Genomic DNA, 15,714 nt, shown 5'->3' with positions numbered 1-15,714 from the left:
GGGTACAGTGGGGTGCTATGCTGCTCATTCAAAAGGCCTGTAAGATAGCAGCTGTTCAGAGCTACGCTGCAAGCAAAGTTTCAATTTTAAAAGCACAAGCCCACTCAAACACCATTATAAACCGCAATGCTTTAAAATGAGGAAATTACAGGAGAATACATATACAATTTCCATTAACAGGAACCAGAATCAGCAGGTGGCAATTTTAAAACAAAGTAAAACCTACTTCCATTTTTCACTCTCTTCCCTCAGACAGCAGGTGGCATTTCTCTAGAAAAGACCTACCTCATCAGGGCTCTATACCTCACAAATATCTTTTGAATTGCCAGAAGGCTGCCGTTTGATAAAAATTAAAACACTAAAATGTTACTTCGCAAACGTTATTTTCACTAATTAGAATATTGTTGGAGCTATATATCTCCGTTGGAGACCGGATAGGATAGTTAGATTTTATCTGATTCACCACTTACTACTGGTGAGATTTGAGACTGGTTACAAAATTTTTATGAGCCTCAAAGTTTTCATCTATATAGCAGATGTATTAATATATTCTTCACAGAGTTGTTATAACGATTAAATGAGACAACATATACCAAAATGCCCCAAGAGATATTCACTCCCTTCTCTCTCCTCCTTGGCTGATTGGTAGATCTCCTACCAATTATTCCACGTTACAGCAATTCTTTTGTCTACATTACTTTCTAACCACAATAGATGAGATACTTAAAGGAAAGAATCACGGCACACACATAACCCAGTGATAACCATAATCCCAGTCATACAGCAGGTACTTGGGAAATATCTGATACATAATGACAAATGAGATGATGCAATAAATCCCCCGCCCTGAACCATGGGAGACAAACTTAGTCAAACTAAGTTATTAGGTTATTAAGTTTCAGAAAGTGATTCAGGCTCACCCAAAAGCTCCCAACACAGTAAGAGTCCACAGTGATGCATGACTCATAAATAACCCCCTGCGAGTATTTTCAAATGTAATCAACTTTTTTCAGTGGTTAATCCTCCAGCTCTTGGCTTCTGGTTCTTCTGTCTTTTTTGCCCAGTTTAAAACCACTGGACTCCTCTTCAGTGCCTCTAAGGCAACAAAGAAAGGGAATTGAAAGAGGAGCTGCACAGCCCTCAGGACTGGGGCTAACCCTTCCAATCCAATCCCTAAGACATTTTAGAAATTCAATCTATGACTAGAAGGAAAAAACAAAGCAAAACAAAAACAAAACCATTTTAGCCTAAAAGGCCTGAAAGTAGAGTTTAAGATAGATACACACCTGGGACTTCCCAACAAACTCCATAACTGCTGGGCCATGAATCCCCTCCACACATGTTAGTTTCCCTATTAAATAGATTTGAAATCAAACCTGTTAAGTGGCTGAACGAACAGCTACAAGCCACTGCCTGCTGGACACACCTATAAGAATGGGAAGGTTGTTTCTGCTGCACCAGGCTGGGCATGTCGCTTACATGGGAACCAGAGAACTGGCTTAAAAGGAGGACTATAATCTTTTTGAAACAATAGGTCATGACGAGCTTCCTTAATGCCAAAATAAGTACTTAGAAGTGACTTCTGTTAACTGAAAAAAGTGTAAAGGGCATATATATTTACTCTGGCACGAATACAACTTTTCTGAATGCATCTATTAGTGCCAAGAATTAGAACCCCTTTCTTCATGGATTTTAAAACTGGGATCCATTCCACTAAATATCTTTCGTAGGAATGGCCTTAAAACGTTACATCATATTTATACCTAACCAGTTCAAATTTTAAAACACCCTAGGTCTGATGTAAGAACACAGACTCATTTCAAGGTTAAATCTTAGAAGGTAAGAAAAACCACAACTGCTCTTATTTAAAGAATTTCCTTTAAGAAGCCATCAAATGATAGATAAGTAATCAATCACAATTTTGAAAACAACTGAAATCTACTACCAGGAGGTTATCTTGGCAATATTATACTGGTAAAATGGCATAAAAACTGCTAAGATCCTAGAACTGGACTGAAGAGAACAGCTTTTCAGCTTAAAAATCCTTGCTTTCAAAAGTTTATTAGTGGTTTACCACAGGTTCAGGGCAGCAGATAATGGGGAAATTTTGTTCAGGGGTACTGCATTTTCTGGTTTGGAGTGATGAAAAAATTTTGGAAATAGTGGTGATTGACAGCTGCACAACATAGTGAATGTAATTATGTCACTAAATTGTACACTTAAAAATGGCTAAAACAGCAAATTTCTTATTACGTGTATTTTACCACAATAAAGTTAAAATAAAGTCTTTGATAGGAGAGAAGATACCTATTGAGGAAGAATGCTACATATCACACAGTAAAAACATGGCTGCTTTTATTCCTTACTAATTCCGTCGTTCAAACATCTAACCCCAGACAGCAATTCCTAAAACAGACAGGACATTATGATTCATAAGCACAGAAGCTTATTTTGCAGAAACCAGAGCGGAGGTATTACCTAAAGTACCCCTGAACTACCCTACGCTCCACCTGTCCTCCCTCTGCCACTGGCCACTACGGCCATCTGAGACCAAAGGAACTAAATCCCTTTGCTTAGGAATCTATCAGGAGTCCTGGTGGAACAGTGGTTGAGAGCTTGGCTGCTAACCGAAAGGTCAGCAGTTTAAATCCACAAGCTGCTCCTTGGAAACCCTATGGGGCAGTTCTACTCTGTCCTGTAAGGTCGCTATGAGTCGGAAACCACTTGACGGCACATAACAACAACAATGGGGACCTACTGTTTATGGAAAATGCAGATTCAGAATCAACCATTCAACTTACCAAGGCCGGTGAGCTTGGCTATCAGCCATTTTGCAACCTGTCTGTCCTTTGGAGAGGCTGAGCATTGGCAAATAATTTGTGTTTCTCATGACTGGTACTAGAATGGAGAATACCAAATGAGTAAAACTGATCCCCATATGGAGAAAAATCTACCCAACGTGGCTTCAATACCTCCAATGCACCGGGTCTGACCTAGGTATCCACTTGGAAAAGTCTTTGCTTTTGTAAAAGTCTTGAGATTAGCCAAGTGAAAGTAATATTTTTAAAGGAATATATCTCAAGTTCCAAAATCAACAAGTCATCCAAATCAGACTTAAGAAATAACATTACATAATAGTCACTTAATGGCTATTGTTTTACAATAACAAAGGTTTCATTTATGGTATTTCCTAGAGTGCTTTATTCCGCTAACAGTTTTTCCCATGACAAACACTATTTTTTTCTTACCCCCTCCATATATCTGTAAAAGTGAAACATTCAATAATTATAATTTTCAACATAGAGATACTCACCATCTACCTTTTAACGGCATGAATGTTAAAAGGGCATATGTGATTTTTATGCAAGCTATGGATTCAGTGATTTTTTTCAAATTTAGTAGCAGAGAACTTCAACAGTGGCTAGATAATATTCTAATAGTGACTCTTAAGGGAAAAAAATACAGTAAGGTCAAAATTAGGGGCCTGAGACAGCAACACCCACTGTAATATTTAAAATTAGGCAGAATAAAACAGCAAAGACAGCTTCAGCAAAGAGTCATGCTAGCAAAATAGGCCTGATGAATCCATCAATGTTCTTTCCTCTCTAATTCTATGACCCCAGGAGACCTCAGCAAGTTTTACTAATCTTCATGTGATCTACTGCTTCCTCATTCCCTCTACCCAGGTGATTCACTCAAAACCTAATACATTACCTTCAAAAGATACCTGCAATTTGAACCTCTATGTCAGGTTAGAAAGTTTCTAGGGACATGGGGCTGGTTCTTATCTCCGTAGAACTAAAAGCTTATTCCAGAACTTCAGGATAAAAATGGTGGATGGCCTACTAAGTGTCAAGATCTAGATTATGTCTATACTTTTGCCTAGAGTTAGTTTCCTAAGACAGCCTACCAGTACCAATACCAGTTGCCACAGAGTCAACTATGTTAGAGTAGAACTATGCTCCATAGATTTTTGATGGCTGATTTTTCTGAGGTACATGGCCAGGCCTTTCTTCCAAGGTGCCTCTGGGTGAACTCAAACCTGCAACTTTTGGTTAGCAGCCAAGCAAATTAACTATTTGTATAACCTAGGTACTCCTAAGAAACCCTAACCTACTAGCCATAACCTGTTGCCAGTGAGTTGATCTGACTCATAGCAACCCTATGGGGTTTCCAAGGAGTAGCTGGTGGATTCACACTGCTGACTTTTTGGTTAGCAGCCGTATCTGTCAACCACTGTGCCACTAAGCCCTAACAAAATCAGAGTCACTGCTGACTGTAAGACTACAAAGTCGGCACAATGTAGAAACACCCAAGGTTCCATAAAAGCAAGAAATGAGGTGCTTAAGAAAAGAGATGAACATTAATGACTGCCTATTCTTCTTTCCAATCTATTTCACCTTCAAGTGGCGGTTCAAGTGTAAATTCTGTTTGGGTCTTTTTTTCCTTAAAACAAAAACAATAGGACATTTCAGTTTGATATTCGTATAATTACCTTCTCTAATAAGCATGTCCAATAGCCATTAGTGTAGCTAAAACTCCCACTGGTCTTCTCATTCTATTAATAAGGTTTAAGGTCAACATTATCAGAATTGACAGCCAAGTTCACAAGGGAACTTTCCTAATTACCAGGCAGATAGAGGAAAAGAAAATGAAGTACCAGAACTACCAGTATTAACAACCATGTGAACTTTTATTTAGAGATCGCTGTAGTTTTTTTGGGTATTTACAAAATGTTCGAGGTATCATAAAAACCAAATCGGTACTATATAGCCAAGACTCCACTGATGGAGACTGACTCCACTTGTAATAAATGGTTTTATGCACACCCTGTGCCTACCTTCAAGGAGCCCCAGTAGCACAGAGGATAAGCGCTTGACTGCTACACAAAAGTTGGCGGTTTGAACCCACCAGCGGCTCCGGGGGAAAAAGATGTGGCAGTCTGCTTCTGCAAAGACTATAGCCTTGGAAACCCTACGGGGCCATGTGAATCGACTCAATGGCAATGGGTCTGGTTTGGGTGTTGGTGCCTACTTTCATCCAGGTAGCCCCAGGACCATTTCAATGTCTTGGTTCTCCTACTTAACTTTCAAAGGGATTACTCAGCTACCATGACATTCTCAAATGACTAGGCAACACGTAGTGAAGACAGCTCAGATTAAATAGCTTTGTAATGCTCACTGACACTAAAGATGGAGGTGTATGGGAGAGTAGGGGTTCAGCACCTCCATCTGTAATCTCCCTGAGAAACTAGCCTATCCCCATTTCAACCACTAAAAGGCAGTATCTCCCAAATTATTCAGAATAAGCCCTATTCTAAGCTTTTTCCTCTATGGGCCATTCCTGCATAGAGGCTCAAATGATTTCTTGACCCCGACACTCATCAGCTGTCACTCCAGAAGGAAGATGGTCTCTACCTTGAAGCTTATTTACAATTCATCTGTTTCAAAGATATTACTTAGGCTTCTGACAACTGGATATATGTGTAAAGAGAAGCAAGTCAAGCAATAAAAGCATATAATGTTCCTCGCTGTAACTTATCAAGGTACCACCCACCCTTTCTCTGTGCTTTGGGAGTTAAGACACACACACACCCTTACGATGTTGTCCAATTACAGCAATGAATAGCCCATTTCTCCCCATGGAGCATATGCTCCAGTTTTGAACGGTTTATTTTTAATGAACTTCTCTGAAAAATCTACTTTTTGCTTTTTCACACATTTCTCTCTCTTTCTCTCCTTTCCTTTCCACAAAAAGCCTACACATTCAAGGAGCAAAACAATCTGTAATCTCCTGTTGTAAGCGTCACACTAGAGGCTAGAAGCATCATTTCTGAACTATGCATATTCCTGCTCGTGTCCTCTGTATCTGGTAAGCTTTAATCGGGTACATGAGGCACTCAATCTATGAGAACATGATTCTGAGTGGGGCAGCCTAGCTCTCGGCAGAAATAGAAAGACCTGCTGAAAGCTCCTGGCTTGTGCTCTCAGCTTTCTCCTCTTCTCCAGGAGTAGCCCTTACTAAGTTGGGGGTGTGGGGGTCATGAAAGAGGGCAGCAGGGTTGTCTGATGGAATATTACCAATATTGGAAGCTCACTGGAGATGAGAGAAGGATTGAAGCGCAGGCCCTGCAGTGATATGCAGGCCTCTTCCAGCTGCAGAAGATACATTTGAGAGCATGAAGAGAAGGATGAAAGGAAGCAGTTATGAAACAGGCCTGGGCAAAGAACGGAGTAGGAGGAAATGGGCACAGAGACTCAGGGAGGGGTAGAGCCTGCAGGTCAAGCGTTTAGAGGAGGAACAACAAGTGAAGCTGGGTTTCAGTCATCTCAGGAATAGGCTGGAGGGGAAAGGCGTGGGTATCAGGGGCTCAGGAGGAGAGGAAGTGGCAGTAGATGGGAACTAGAGATGTGCAGAGCCAGGGCTTTAAAGAGAGAGAAACTCCAATTGTCAAAATGTTAGAAAGGAGATACTCATAAGGCTGTGGAAAGGCTTGAGCTTCCAGAAGGAAGTGAAAAGGAAATTGCCATTGCTGATTTGGGTGATGAAGCAGGCAGTAAACATGAGCAACAGTGAGTAAGGGGATATGATTCAGAAATGAGGGCTAACAGGCCAGCCATGAATGTGCACAGGCTAGGACGCAATGATGTGTTCCTGCTGTATTTAGCTCCCCACAGAGAGTTGTTGCCACCCATCGTCTCCAATTCTTCACTTGTGTACCATTTCCTGGCCTGTCAGCACACCCCTCACATACACACACATACACCCCACACTCATCACTCTGCTACAACTGTTCCTGCTGAAGTCATCAATGACTTCCCAGGTGCCAGACCCAACATACACATTCATTTCATCTCTCTATGGAGTGGCAGTGTTGACTATTCTCCTCCTGGGATCTCTGGGACAGTGCTCTTTCGGTTCCCTGCCTTCTAGGACTCTCTTCCACAGACTCCTTCTCTCTGTACCTATCCAAATTCCTGCCCCCTCCTTAAATGGGGCATTGCTAGCTCCCTCACAGATTAATCTATTTCTCCGATGGTCTGAATGATGATTCCCAAGCCTATTATTTCTGCTCCAGTCTCCCTGGGTGCCTGAGTCTCTATAGCCCCCTGCCTGCCTAAGAGACCCTTTGTTTCCTGCTTCAGAGCCTTTGCTGTTCCCTGTGCCTGGCCCCGAACTCTTCCCATGGACAGCTCTTTCTCGTCATTTCAGTCTCCCCTTAAAGGTTAACTCCTCAAATGACCATTGCTGACCACATTATCTAAAGGAGCCCTCTGCCTCCATGCCTGCACTGTTACTTTTTCTTCTCAGCTCTTGCTACATACGTCCTTTAGTACACTGACTATAACTTGACAATTGGCTTATTTAGCTGGTTGTTTGTTTGTAAGGTCCAAACACTCTGCCTGTCTTGTTCACTCTATATCCCTAGTCCAGTACCAGGTACACAGTGTGAATACCAGCTGAATGAAAGAATGAATACCCCATTGCACCAGCACACAACAGGTGCTCAAAAAAATGTGGATTTAATGGATCTTTGGGGAGATAAAAGTGTACAAGTTCTTGTGGTCCTCCCCACCCCATTCTTTTTTCCAGGTGGTTCTTCCGCCTCCCTGGTCCCCCAAGTCAAAAACCCTATGAACATTGTGGAATCTTTCTTCATCCCTCAGAACCAATGGCTCATCAGCTTTTGTCAATTTTATATACTTAATATCTCTCAAAGGCATTATCTCACCACATTCTTAATTCAGGCCTGCATAACCTTTCAGATAAGCTGCTGCAATACTTATTTATTGGTTTCTAGGTCTCACCCCCACCTTTAAACTCTGCAGTGATGGTAGACACTCATTGTCCCTCATCCACAGGATAAAGGCCAAGCTCCCTCAAATATCAAATGGCACCTTAGCTCCTCTCCCCAGTCTCATCACTGGCTACTCATTCTGTTGTTGTAATGACAGTAGTAATACTAATAACTAAGATTTATTGAATGTTTTTATGCACCAGTCATTGAATTTAGCATTTTACACATATGAACACATTTTAATCTTTATAAAAGCCCTGTAAGATAAGTAATTTAATTATCCATATTTTATAGATGGGGCAACTAAAGTACAAAGAAGTTAACGTACCCAATGTCAGAGTCGAGATTCAAACCCAGAGTGACTGGTTTGAGATCAACCCTCTTAACCACTATGCTCTATTGCCTCTTCAGACTTTATGCTTCAGCAACACAGAGTTATGCTGCTGGTTCTTTACGTTCCAGCAAAACTGAGCTATGTCACTGATTTCTGCTACCAAGGCCACCATGCCTTTGTATACACCATTTCTTTTTCCCCTTGGGAAGTCCCTGTCCTTCTGTCTGATAAATGCCAACCTATCCTTCAAAACCCCTCTCTGGTGTTGCCTCCTCTATGGGGTACCTCTCTTGGCTCCCTAATATCAAAGTTTCCCTTACCCATTGACAACTCCTGTGGCTTGTTATGTACTTTGTAAATATTTCATTGCCCTGGTTTGCAATGATTATCTACATGTCTTACTCCTCCTGGACTGTGAACTCACTGAAGCATGCCTATGGCTTTAGTCATTGGGTCACAGTGCCCAGCATACAATAAGTGCTCAATAAGCGTGAACCTAACTGAGGTTCAGGGAAGAAAGAGATGAGTGCAATATCACCAACACCAGGAATCCAAGGGCAGGAGAGAAGTCTATTCTTCACACTCTTTTAGGACATATTCATGAACGAAAAAAAGAAAAACTCACAAAACACTACAGATGTTTCTGAAGGGAAGAATCCATGTGCATAAAAATTCAACACATTCTGACAACTACAGCAGTTAGTTTAAGATCTCTCAATGTACCTGCTGTTCGTAGCAAGTGCTAAGTGATGTGAATTCAGCAAAACAACTTCATTTTTCCCGTGGGTCCTTGGAGTTGCTGGCTCTCAGAAAAACACATTTAGAAACTTGCTCAAAGTGATTCACTAAGTCACATACTATCCAACTGCATGGCTATGGGTTATTGATTTAGGTGTCACTGAAGTTTCCAGATTATCATGCGAGCCAAGTAAAAACATGATAGATGCCTGAACGTGAGGATTAAAGTCCAAGTATCTGTACTTCATTAAAACGGAATGCCCACCTCCAAACTTAGCAGCATTTAGAAATCACCTGTAGTCCTTTATTATACACTGTGGGAGAAAGGAGAGGTAAGTGAAAGAGAAAACTGACTCCTTTCCCAAAAAGGTTTTTAACCAATAGGAAAAGAAAAGGTGTTATAAACGTAAGTGGAAACATGAATGCAAGCAAACTGCTTTCCATTCCAAGTTGTGAGGAGATGCTCAAGGGAATACAACATCTGCAGAACTGTGTAATTTAAAGTCGTGAAAACATGCAATCTATTACTTCAGTTTAAATCAACAACAAAACCTCTTGGATGAAATAATCTGCCTACATTTCTGTCCCTCAAAGCAGCAGGTAGATGGTGGTACTGCGACTGCCTTGAGGACATAGGGAAGGGGAAGAAGAACAAAGCCAGTCATAAAAAAGAAACCATTTCCAATGGAAAGGTATGAGCTTTACAGTAAGACAGCAGACAAAAGTAAGTGTGCATCGAGACAACTCAGCATGTACTGCAGTAAAGATTAAAATGAATGGCACAATATACCGTCTTAGGGATGTGGGACAAGGAACACAGGTCTTCAGTTAATCAGTGCTATGTAATAATCTGAAAGAGTCTAGTCTGAGAGTAAGGTTGTAGGCTTCTTTTCCCAAGAACTCAGGGTGTGATAGGCCAAGGTAGGGCTCAGAATTAGAAGAGAAACCTTAAAAAGTACACCTTTAAAAAGTTGTGTGATAGGTATATTTACAAAAAAAAAAAAACAAAAAACAAAAGAGTAGCTTCTGAGGCTGCTTATGTACAACCAAACATCTCATGGGATTTGGTTTCATGGTTTGGAAGTTTAGGGTCATGGTTTTATGGGACATCTCAGTTAATTATCCTAATAAAGTGTTCAGTGCTTCTGCTCTATTTTCTTGCATGTTGCGTAGTGCCTGGGGTCTTAAAAACTTGTATGTCGCCATCAAAGACAAAATAATTGGTCTCTATTTGCCTGGAGCAACAGAGGAAGAAGGAGAGCCAAGAATAGGATGAGGAAATGGATGTGTGGCTAATTGCCTCCAGGAACAACTGTGTCCTTTGCCATGAGACCAGAAGAACTAGATAGTACCTGGCTATCATTACTGAACATTTTGATCAAAGATTCTACAAAAGAACCCTGATCAAAAGGGGGAAAATGCAGAAAAGAATTTCAAAATCTCCTGGAATCCAGACTTTCTGGATCCATGGAGCCTAGGTGAACCCCTGAAACTACTGCCCTGAGATAATTTTTAAACTTTAAAATAAATATATCCTCTGAAAACTTCTTAAAACCGAATAATAGTTCAGCTTAACTAGTAAAGAATGTCTGTCTTGAGCATTATGTGCTTTTAAGACCTAGCTATATGGGATCAAAGTGACAACAGTAACTGTGAAGATCCGATAGGAACCTGAGGGGACAGTGAGTTTATTTTAATGGGGGAGGAACAGCTCAGAAAAGGAGAGTGAGAATGGCTACACAATCTGAGGAACGTAATCAATGTCACTGAATTGCACATGTAGAAACAGCTGAACTGGAATACGTTTTGCTCTTCTCCTATGCCTCTTCTGAGTCTCCTATTCCAGGGCTTTGACCGTAACTTTTCCCATCCTGAGTCACCCAAATTTTAAACACTCTGGTCTGTTCCAGTTTCACATCCTAGGCCATGACTGAACCGGTTCTAAGCCCTGGATGAAGCAAACTAAAAGGCTTCTGTGAGGACAGTTTCTACCATAATAAAGGTTTAAAATGAGTCCCTGGATGGTGCAAACAGTTAAGAGTTTGACTACTACCCAAAAGGTTGGTGGTTCGAGCCCATTTGAGGTACCTCAGAAGACAGGTGTAGTAATCTACTTCTGAAAGTTCACAGCCTTGAAAAACCTATGGAGTAATTTACTCTGCACTCATGGGGTTGCCAAGAGTTGAAATCTACTCAACAGTCAGTCACTAACAGCAAAAGTTTAAGGTCAAGAATCTGAAAATATTCAACTTCTTTTTCTTTTGTTTAAGTGGTACAAACCCCTGTTCCAATGTGGTTTAAGATGGCCGTTCACAGGATCAAAGCTAGATTTTACTCCTTCATAGGCTTGATAGACTTAAGAAGTTGATATTAAAGATCAAGTTAAGATGAAGCCCTCTGGATTACACAGAACAACTAGCTGGGATAAAATATGCAAAATGAATGATCTATAGGACAAAGTCAGTGAGTGTGCAGAAAAGAAGTTAAGTCTGCGCAGGACAGATATTCAAAGAGGTAAGGCAGGTTGGACTGAGGATGAGGGCAAGGTGTTCTTATCTAGAACACCTCACGATGACTGGCAACAGGAGAGGACAATACGGGAATGAAAAGATCCTTTAAAAAAAGATATTCAGGGTACCTGATCAGCCAGGTAGGGAAGAAGGTTAATGTGTGGGATGTGGAGAAGCAGACAGAACTTAGAGCAGTTAAGGGTTAGGTCACAGAATGGGAAGAGTCACAGTGTAAACATATGCTATGTGTCCTTAGGGAAGGACACAAAGCCAGAATTGATCACTGTATAATAACAGAATATAACAGCCATGTATACTGCCCTGCAGAGGAAGACATTGCCCTTCATCTTTCTGAATCTACATAATAAATATAAAATGGTACCAATCCTTAGAGACATGCATGACTGGATGAAAGTATAAATGATATTCAGGACATACATTTCCACACTCCGTGAATCCTAGCAATCCCTAGTAACAAACAGGCTATGCAACCTCTACTCTTGAAAGGGAAGAAGAAAATCCACCTCCTTTTGTTTTGTCAAAGTGAATGATATGGGTGCGTGACTATGACCTTGGGACTGGAAACGGCCCTCCTACACTATGTCATTTGTCGGGAAGATCCCAGTTTACTTAAAATGTAGGCTCTCTGCCAATGTGAGCTGTCTGAATTGGAGATTTGGAGGGAAACCCTCAATGAGATGGACTGATACAACAAATGCAACAATAGGCTCAAACATACCAACAATCATGAAGATGGCACAGGACTGGGCAACATTTTTTTCTGTTATAACTGAGGTTGACATGAGCCGGGTCCGACTCGATCACATCTAACGACAACGACATGGCTGGATAGATATTCACCTAAAGCCAAGGTCAGCCCAGTCTGAGAATTCTTTATGAACTGACTCTCTCAGTAATACTATCAACAGGTAGGTGAAGGGGCAGAAAGGCTCCAGCTACTACTTTTCAGGTTCAGACACAGGTGCGATGCTAGAGCAGACTCTCTCTCCAAGAATTGGCTGCATATAATTTTTTTTTAAGAGCCAAGGCTGCACAACAGCCAGGACCTCATCGCCGAGAAATACTAAAGGGCTCCTGTCAAACTGAAAAAGGGAAGAAGTTATAGGACTTATGGCCATGAGGAGAAGTAGCCTTGTTCATTTATAGAGCATATGTCTGTTCTACTTTATTAGCTGTTTTGGGAGGTTTGTGTACAGATGGCCCAGCATGAATAAAAATGACCAACACTAAGAGTATCTCTGAACTTATTATATGGCAGAATAGAAAAGTATAGCTACACTATTTAGAAGGCACAACTTTATAATTTAACATGGTTTAGCAGTATCAACACGGTTCAAGTTGCGCTAAAAAGTATGGCTTTAAATCTGCCAGATATCTCTTACACATGTACATAAAAAAAATTTAAAAAAAAAAAAACCGATGCCGTCTGGTCGATTCAGAGTCAAAAGCAACCCTACAGGGCAAAGTAGAACTGCCCCATGGCATTTCCAAGGAGTGGCTGGTGGATTTGAACTTCTGACTTCTTGGTTAGTAGCCAAGCTCTTACCCACTGTGCCACCAGGGCTCCCACACATACATACACATATAAATGTATGTATACATATACGTGTACATATACATACACACACACGCAACGAGTGTGAGAGAAAGGGACAATATTCCAGGATACTTTGAAAATATAAGAATATCACGGGAAGTTTCAAAAGAAGAAAAAAAAGTTACTACATTTTCCAAAATATTACATTATCTACATTTATGCCACAAAAAGTTACAGGTATAACAAAACACAAAGAACCATTTTCTTGTATTCTGTGAACACTGGAGTATAGAGCTTACGAAGTCCCAAATCTGATAGCCTGCATCCTGTTTATCTGACCACATGCACCATTTCTCTCATGCGTGCTCACGTGTACGTGCAAGGCAAGTTTTAAAGAAAAACAAAGAATCTGTATCTACACAACTTGGAGGGTGTGTCTCTCTAAAACCACGATCCCACCTTTCTGTGCTGGGCACCAATATGAAAAGAGGAGAAACTCCTCCTTTAAAAATCATGTTCTCTTAACCTAAGTGTCAGCAACTAACTCTGAACTGCCTTTCACTTGTGGCATGAGCTTCATCTTGACTTTAAAATTCTTTTTTGCCCCCACCGATTCTGTCAAATATATATTTCAAAATGAAAAGCCAGCCCTGTGTTAGCCGTAAATGTCAGCAAACCAGTAAAAACCAAATGACAAAGTGAGGCAGACCTGTCTCTTTAAGCAGACAATATGAAATACGCTAACTCGGACTCTCTTTGTACATATATCTGCATCTTATAAAGGTCAAACATTTAATGGAAAAGAACACCTGAAAGGCTCTACAAAGAACCAGAAGCCCTGATGTCTGGGTGAATGAAAGGGATAAACACGATCAGATCAAAAAGACAGACTTAGACAAAAGTAGCTCCCCCCCCCCCCCCGTTTCCCACCACTCACAACTGAACCTGGTCTTGTTACCCACATTTCAAAGGAAGAATTCGAAGAAGTACATTTATCAGGATTATCCAGGAAATCCACAAGGATGATGGGATACCTGAAACGGTGCCCCCCTAACAGGGTATAAACTTTTCAAACTGTCACCCAATAAACAAGCCCCCAGCTACTAAGAGGCTTGGGCAGCCAAGCCCACGGGCGCCTCGGAAGCGAAAGCATTCCCGCACCAGGAAAAGGATCCCCCGCGTTTTTACCTTTGTGTTCGCCGAAGCCTGTTCCCACTCCTCAAATGAGGCAAAGTAAAGTTTGAGAGGACAGTCCAAAAATTGGGGTCAGACATATCCATTTCTATCTTCAATTCACTGCGGGTTCAAGGCCATAAGACCCAAACAGCCGGGGATTAAAAATAAATAAATAAAAGGAAAAATGAAAAAGACAAAAAAGATCCCAATTATCTACTCACTCCCTCCGGAGGAAACGTGATGTGAACTATGATCTCAAAAAAACTTGGAGTATGCCTGAGAATCACCCGTCCCGTCCTAGTCTTTAATTAATACACAGCCATTTCTCTAAGGTTCAGGAAACTTATTTCCTCTTGGGTTTGCCCTCTGTTAGCCAGCTTTGGCCAGCTATAAACAGTAATTACAAGAGTTTAGCCGTGTGTTCTGCTCAAAATGCTGTCTGTGTGTGATTCAGTCCAAGGTACTTTGTCATCTGTTTGGCAGATACCATTTGCAACTCCGAGAGGGGGTGGAGGAAAAGCTACTATATTAAGTCTTTGGTTCCGGGAGGCTGTTGCTTACCAGCAAAAGCATTCACATCCGAACATGCCCAGTGCTAAGTTTCCCCTTGGGATCTAATTACAATGAAAAGAATTTACATAGAAAAACCCTTCTTTCCCCTTCCCTCCCCAAAAAAGGAAACTTAAAAACATTTTTAGAAAACTGGCCTATTAGAAGACTTGAACCTGATACCTTTGGCCAGTCTCCCCGCGTTCAGCTGAAACGAGAGCACGGGGACCCTTCCTAACCAGAGAGCCCAGGAAGACACTCCCAAGTGCCCCCACCACCCCCGGCATTCGCCCCGCCTAAGGAGCGGGGACTTATGGGAAAGACAGCTCCCTGCAACCTGTGCGCGCCCAGGACGAGTTAGCACACCTAAGCATCTTCCGCCTCCTCCACACCCCCATCCAAAGCAGTAAATGGATCATTCCTCCCAATAAATAAATAAATAAATGGAGCTGCTGCTCAGGAACAAGGTGAAGTGTGTGCCGCACACACCTGAAGGCTCATCTGTGATTCATTTCAGAATGGATCACAATTACGCACTCTGAGGGAAGTCAGTAATTACCCTTTACCTAGACGCTGTCTGTTGTATAGGAAAACCGCACACGGGATACCACACTCAAGTAAAACTTCAGTAAACTAAATTTATGAGTTGAACATCCATCTAATGAATTACTTGAGTACACACCTGTTTGGCTTCATGGACTGCAACTACATATCTAGGTAATAGTCAACCACTGCATATTTAACAAATGCTAGCATTATTTTCCCCTCCAGTATATTAGAGTAGTTTGAGAGGAAGGAATGAAGGGAGATGAATCAATGTTATTGTTTTTTTTATTTAAGAAGACATTGTATTCAAATAACTTTCAAAACCCACAAATGCTCTTATAAAATTGTATAAAGAAAAAAATTAGAAGTTAAATTAGCTTCCTTGTCTATTGGAATACGGCAAGAGATATTGAATTAAAAAAAAAAGAATTAAAGCAAAAATAACTTCTCAAATTTGGCTTAGTCCATCCAGTAAACTGGGAACACAATTACAGAAACAGGAGAG

At 41.1% G+C, this 15,714-nt stretch overlaps 1 protein-coding gene across 2 annotated transcripts in view; it reads right to left on the bottom strand.

Annotated features, from left to right (window-relative positions):
- Positions 1 to 15,024, bottom strand: part of MAST4 (microtubule associated serine/threonine kinase family member 4) — a 192,278-nt gene extending 177,254 nt beyond the window's left edge. The window contains exon 1 of one of the 2 annotated variants that reach the window (XM_010588190.3): positions 14,127 to 15,024. In XM_010588190.3, coding sequence (XP_010586492.2) covers positions 14,127 to 14,218 — 92 coding nt within the window. In that variant the 5' untranslated portion in view covers positions 14,219 to 15,024. The remainder of the gene's footprint in view (positions 1 to 14,126) is intronic. The other variant, XM_010588189.3, reaches the window with a different exon arrangement.
- Positions 15,025 to 15,714: the final 690 nt, after the last annotated feature.

This window comes from Loxodonta africana, chromosome 2 (genome assembly GCF_030014295.1).
Source record: "Loxodonta africana isolate mLoxAfr1 chromosome 2, mLoxAfr1.hap2, whole genome shotgun sequence".
Classification (NCBI taxonomy): domain Eukaryota; kingdom Metazoa; phylum Chordata; class Mammalia; order Proboscidea; family Elephantidae; genus Loxodonta; species Loxodonta africana.
This window is presented reverse-complemented; position numbering and strand designations above follow the sequence as displayed.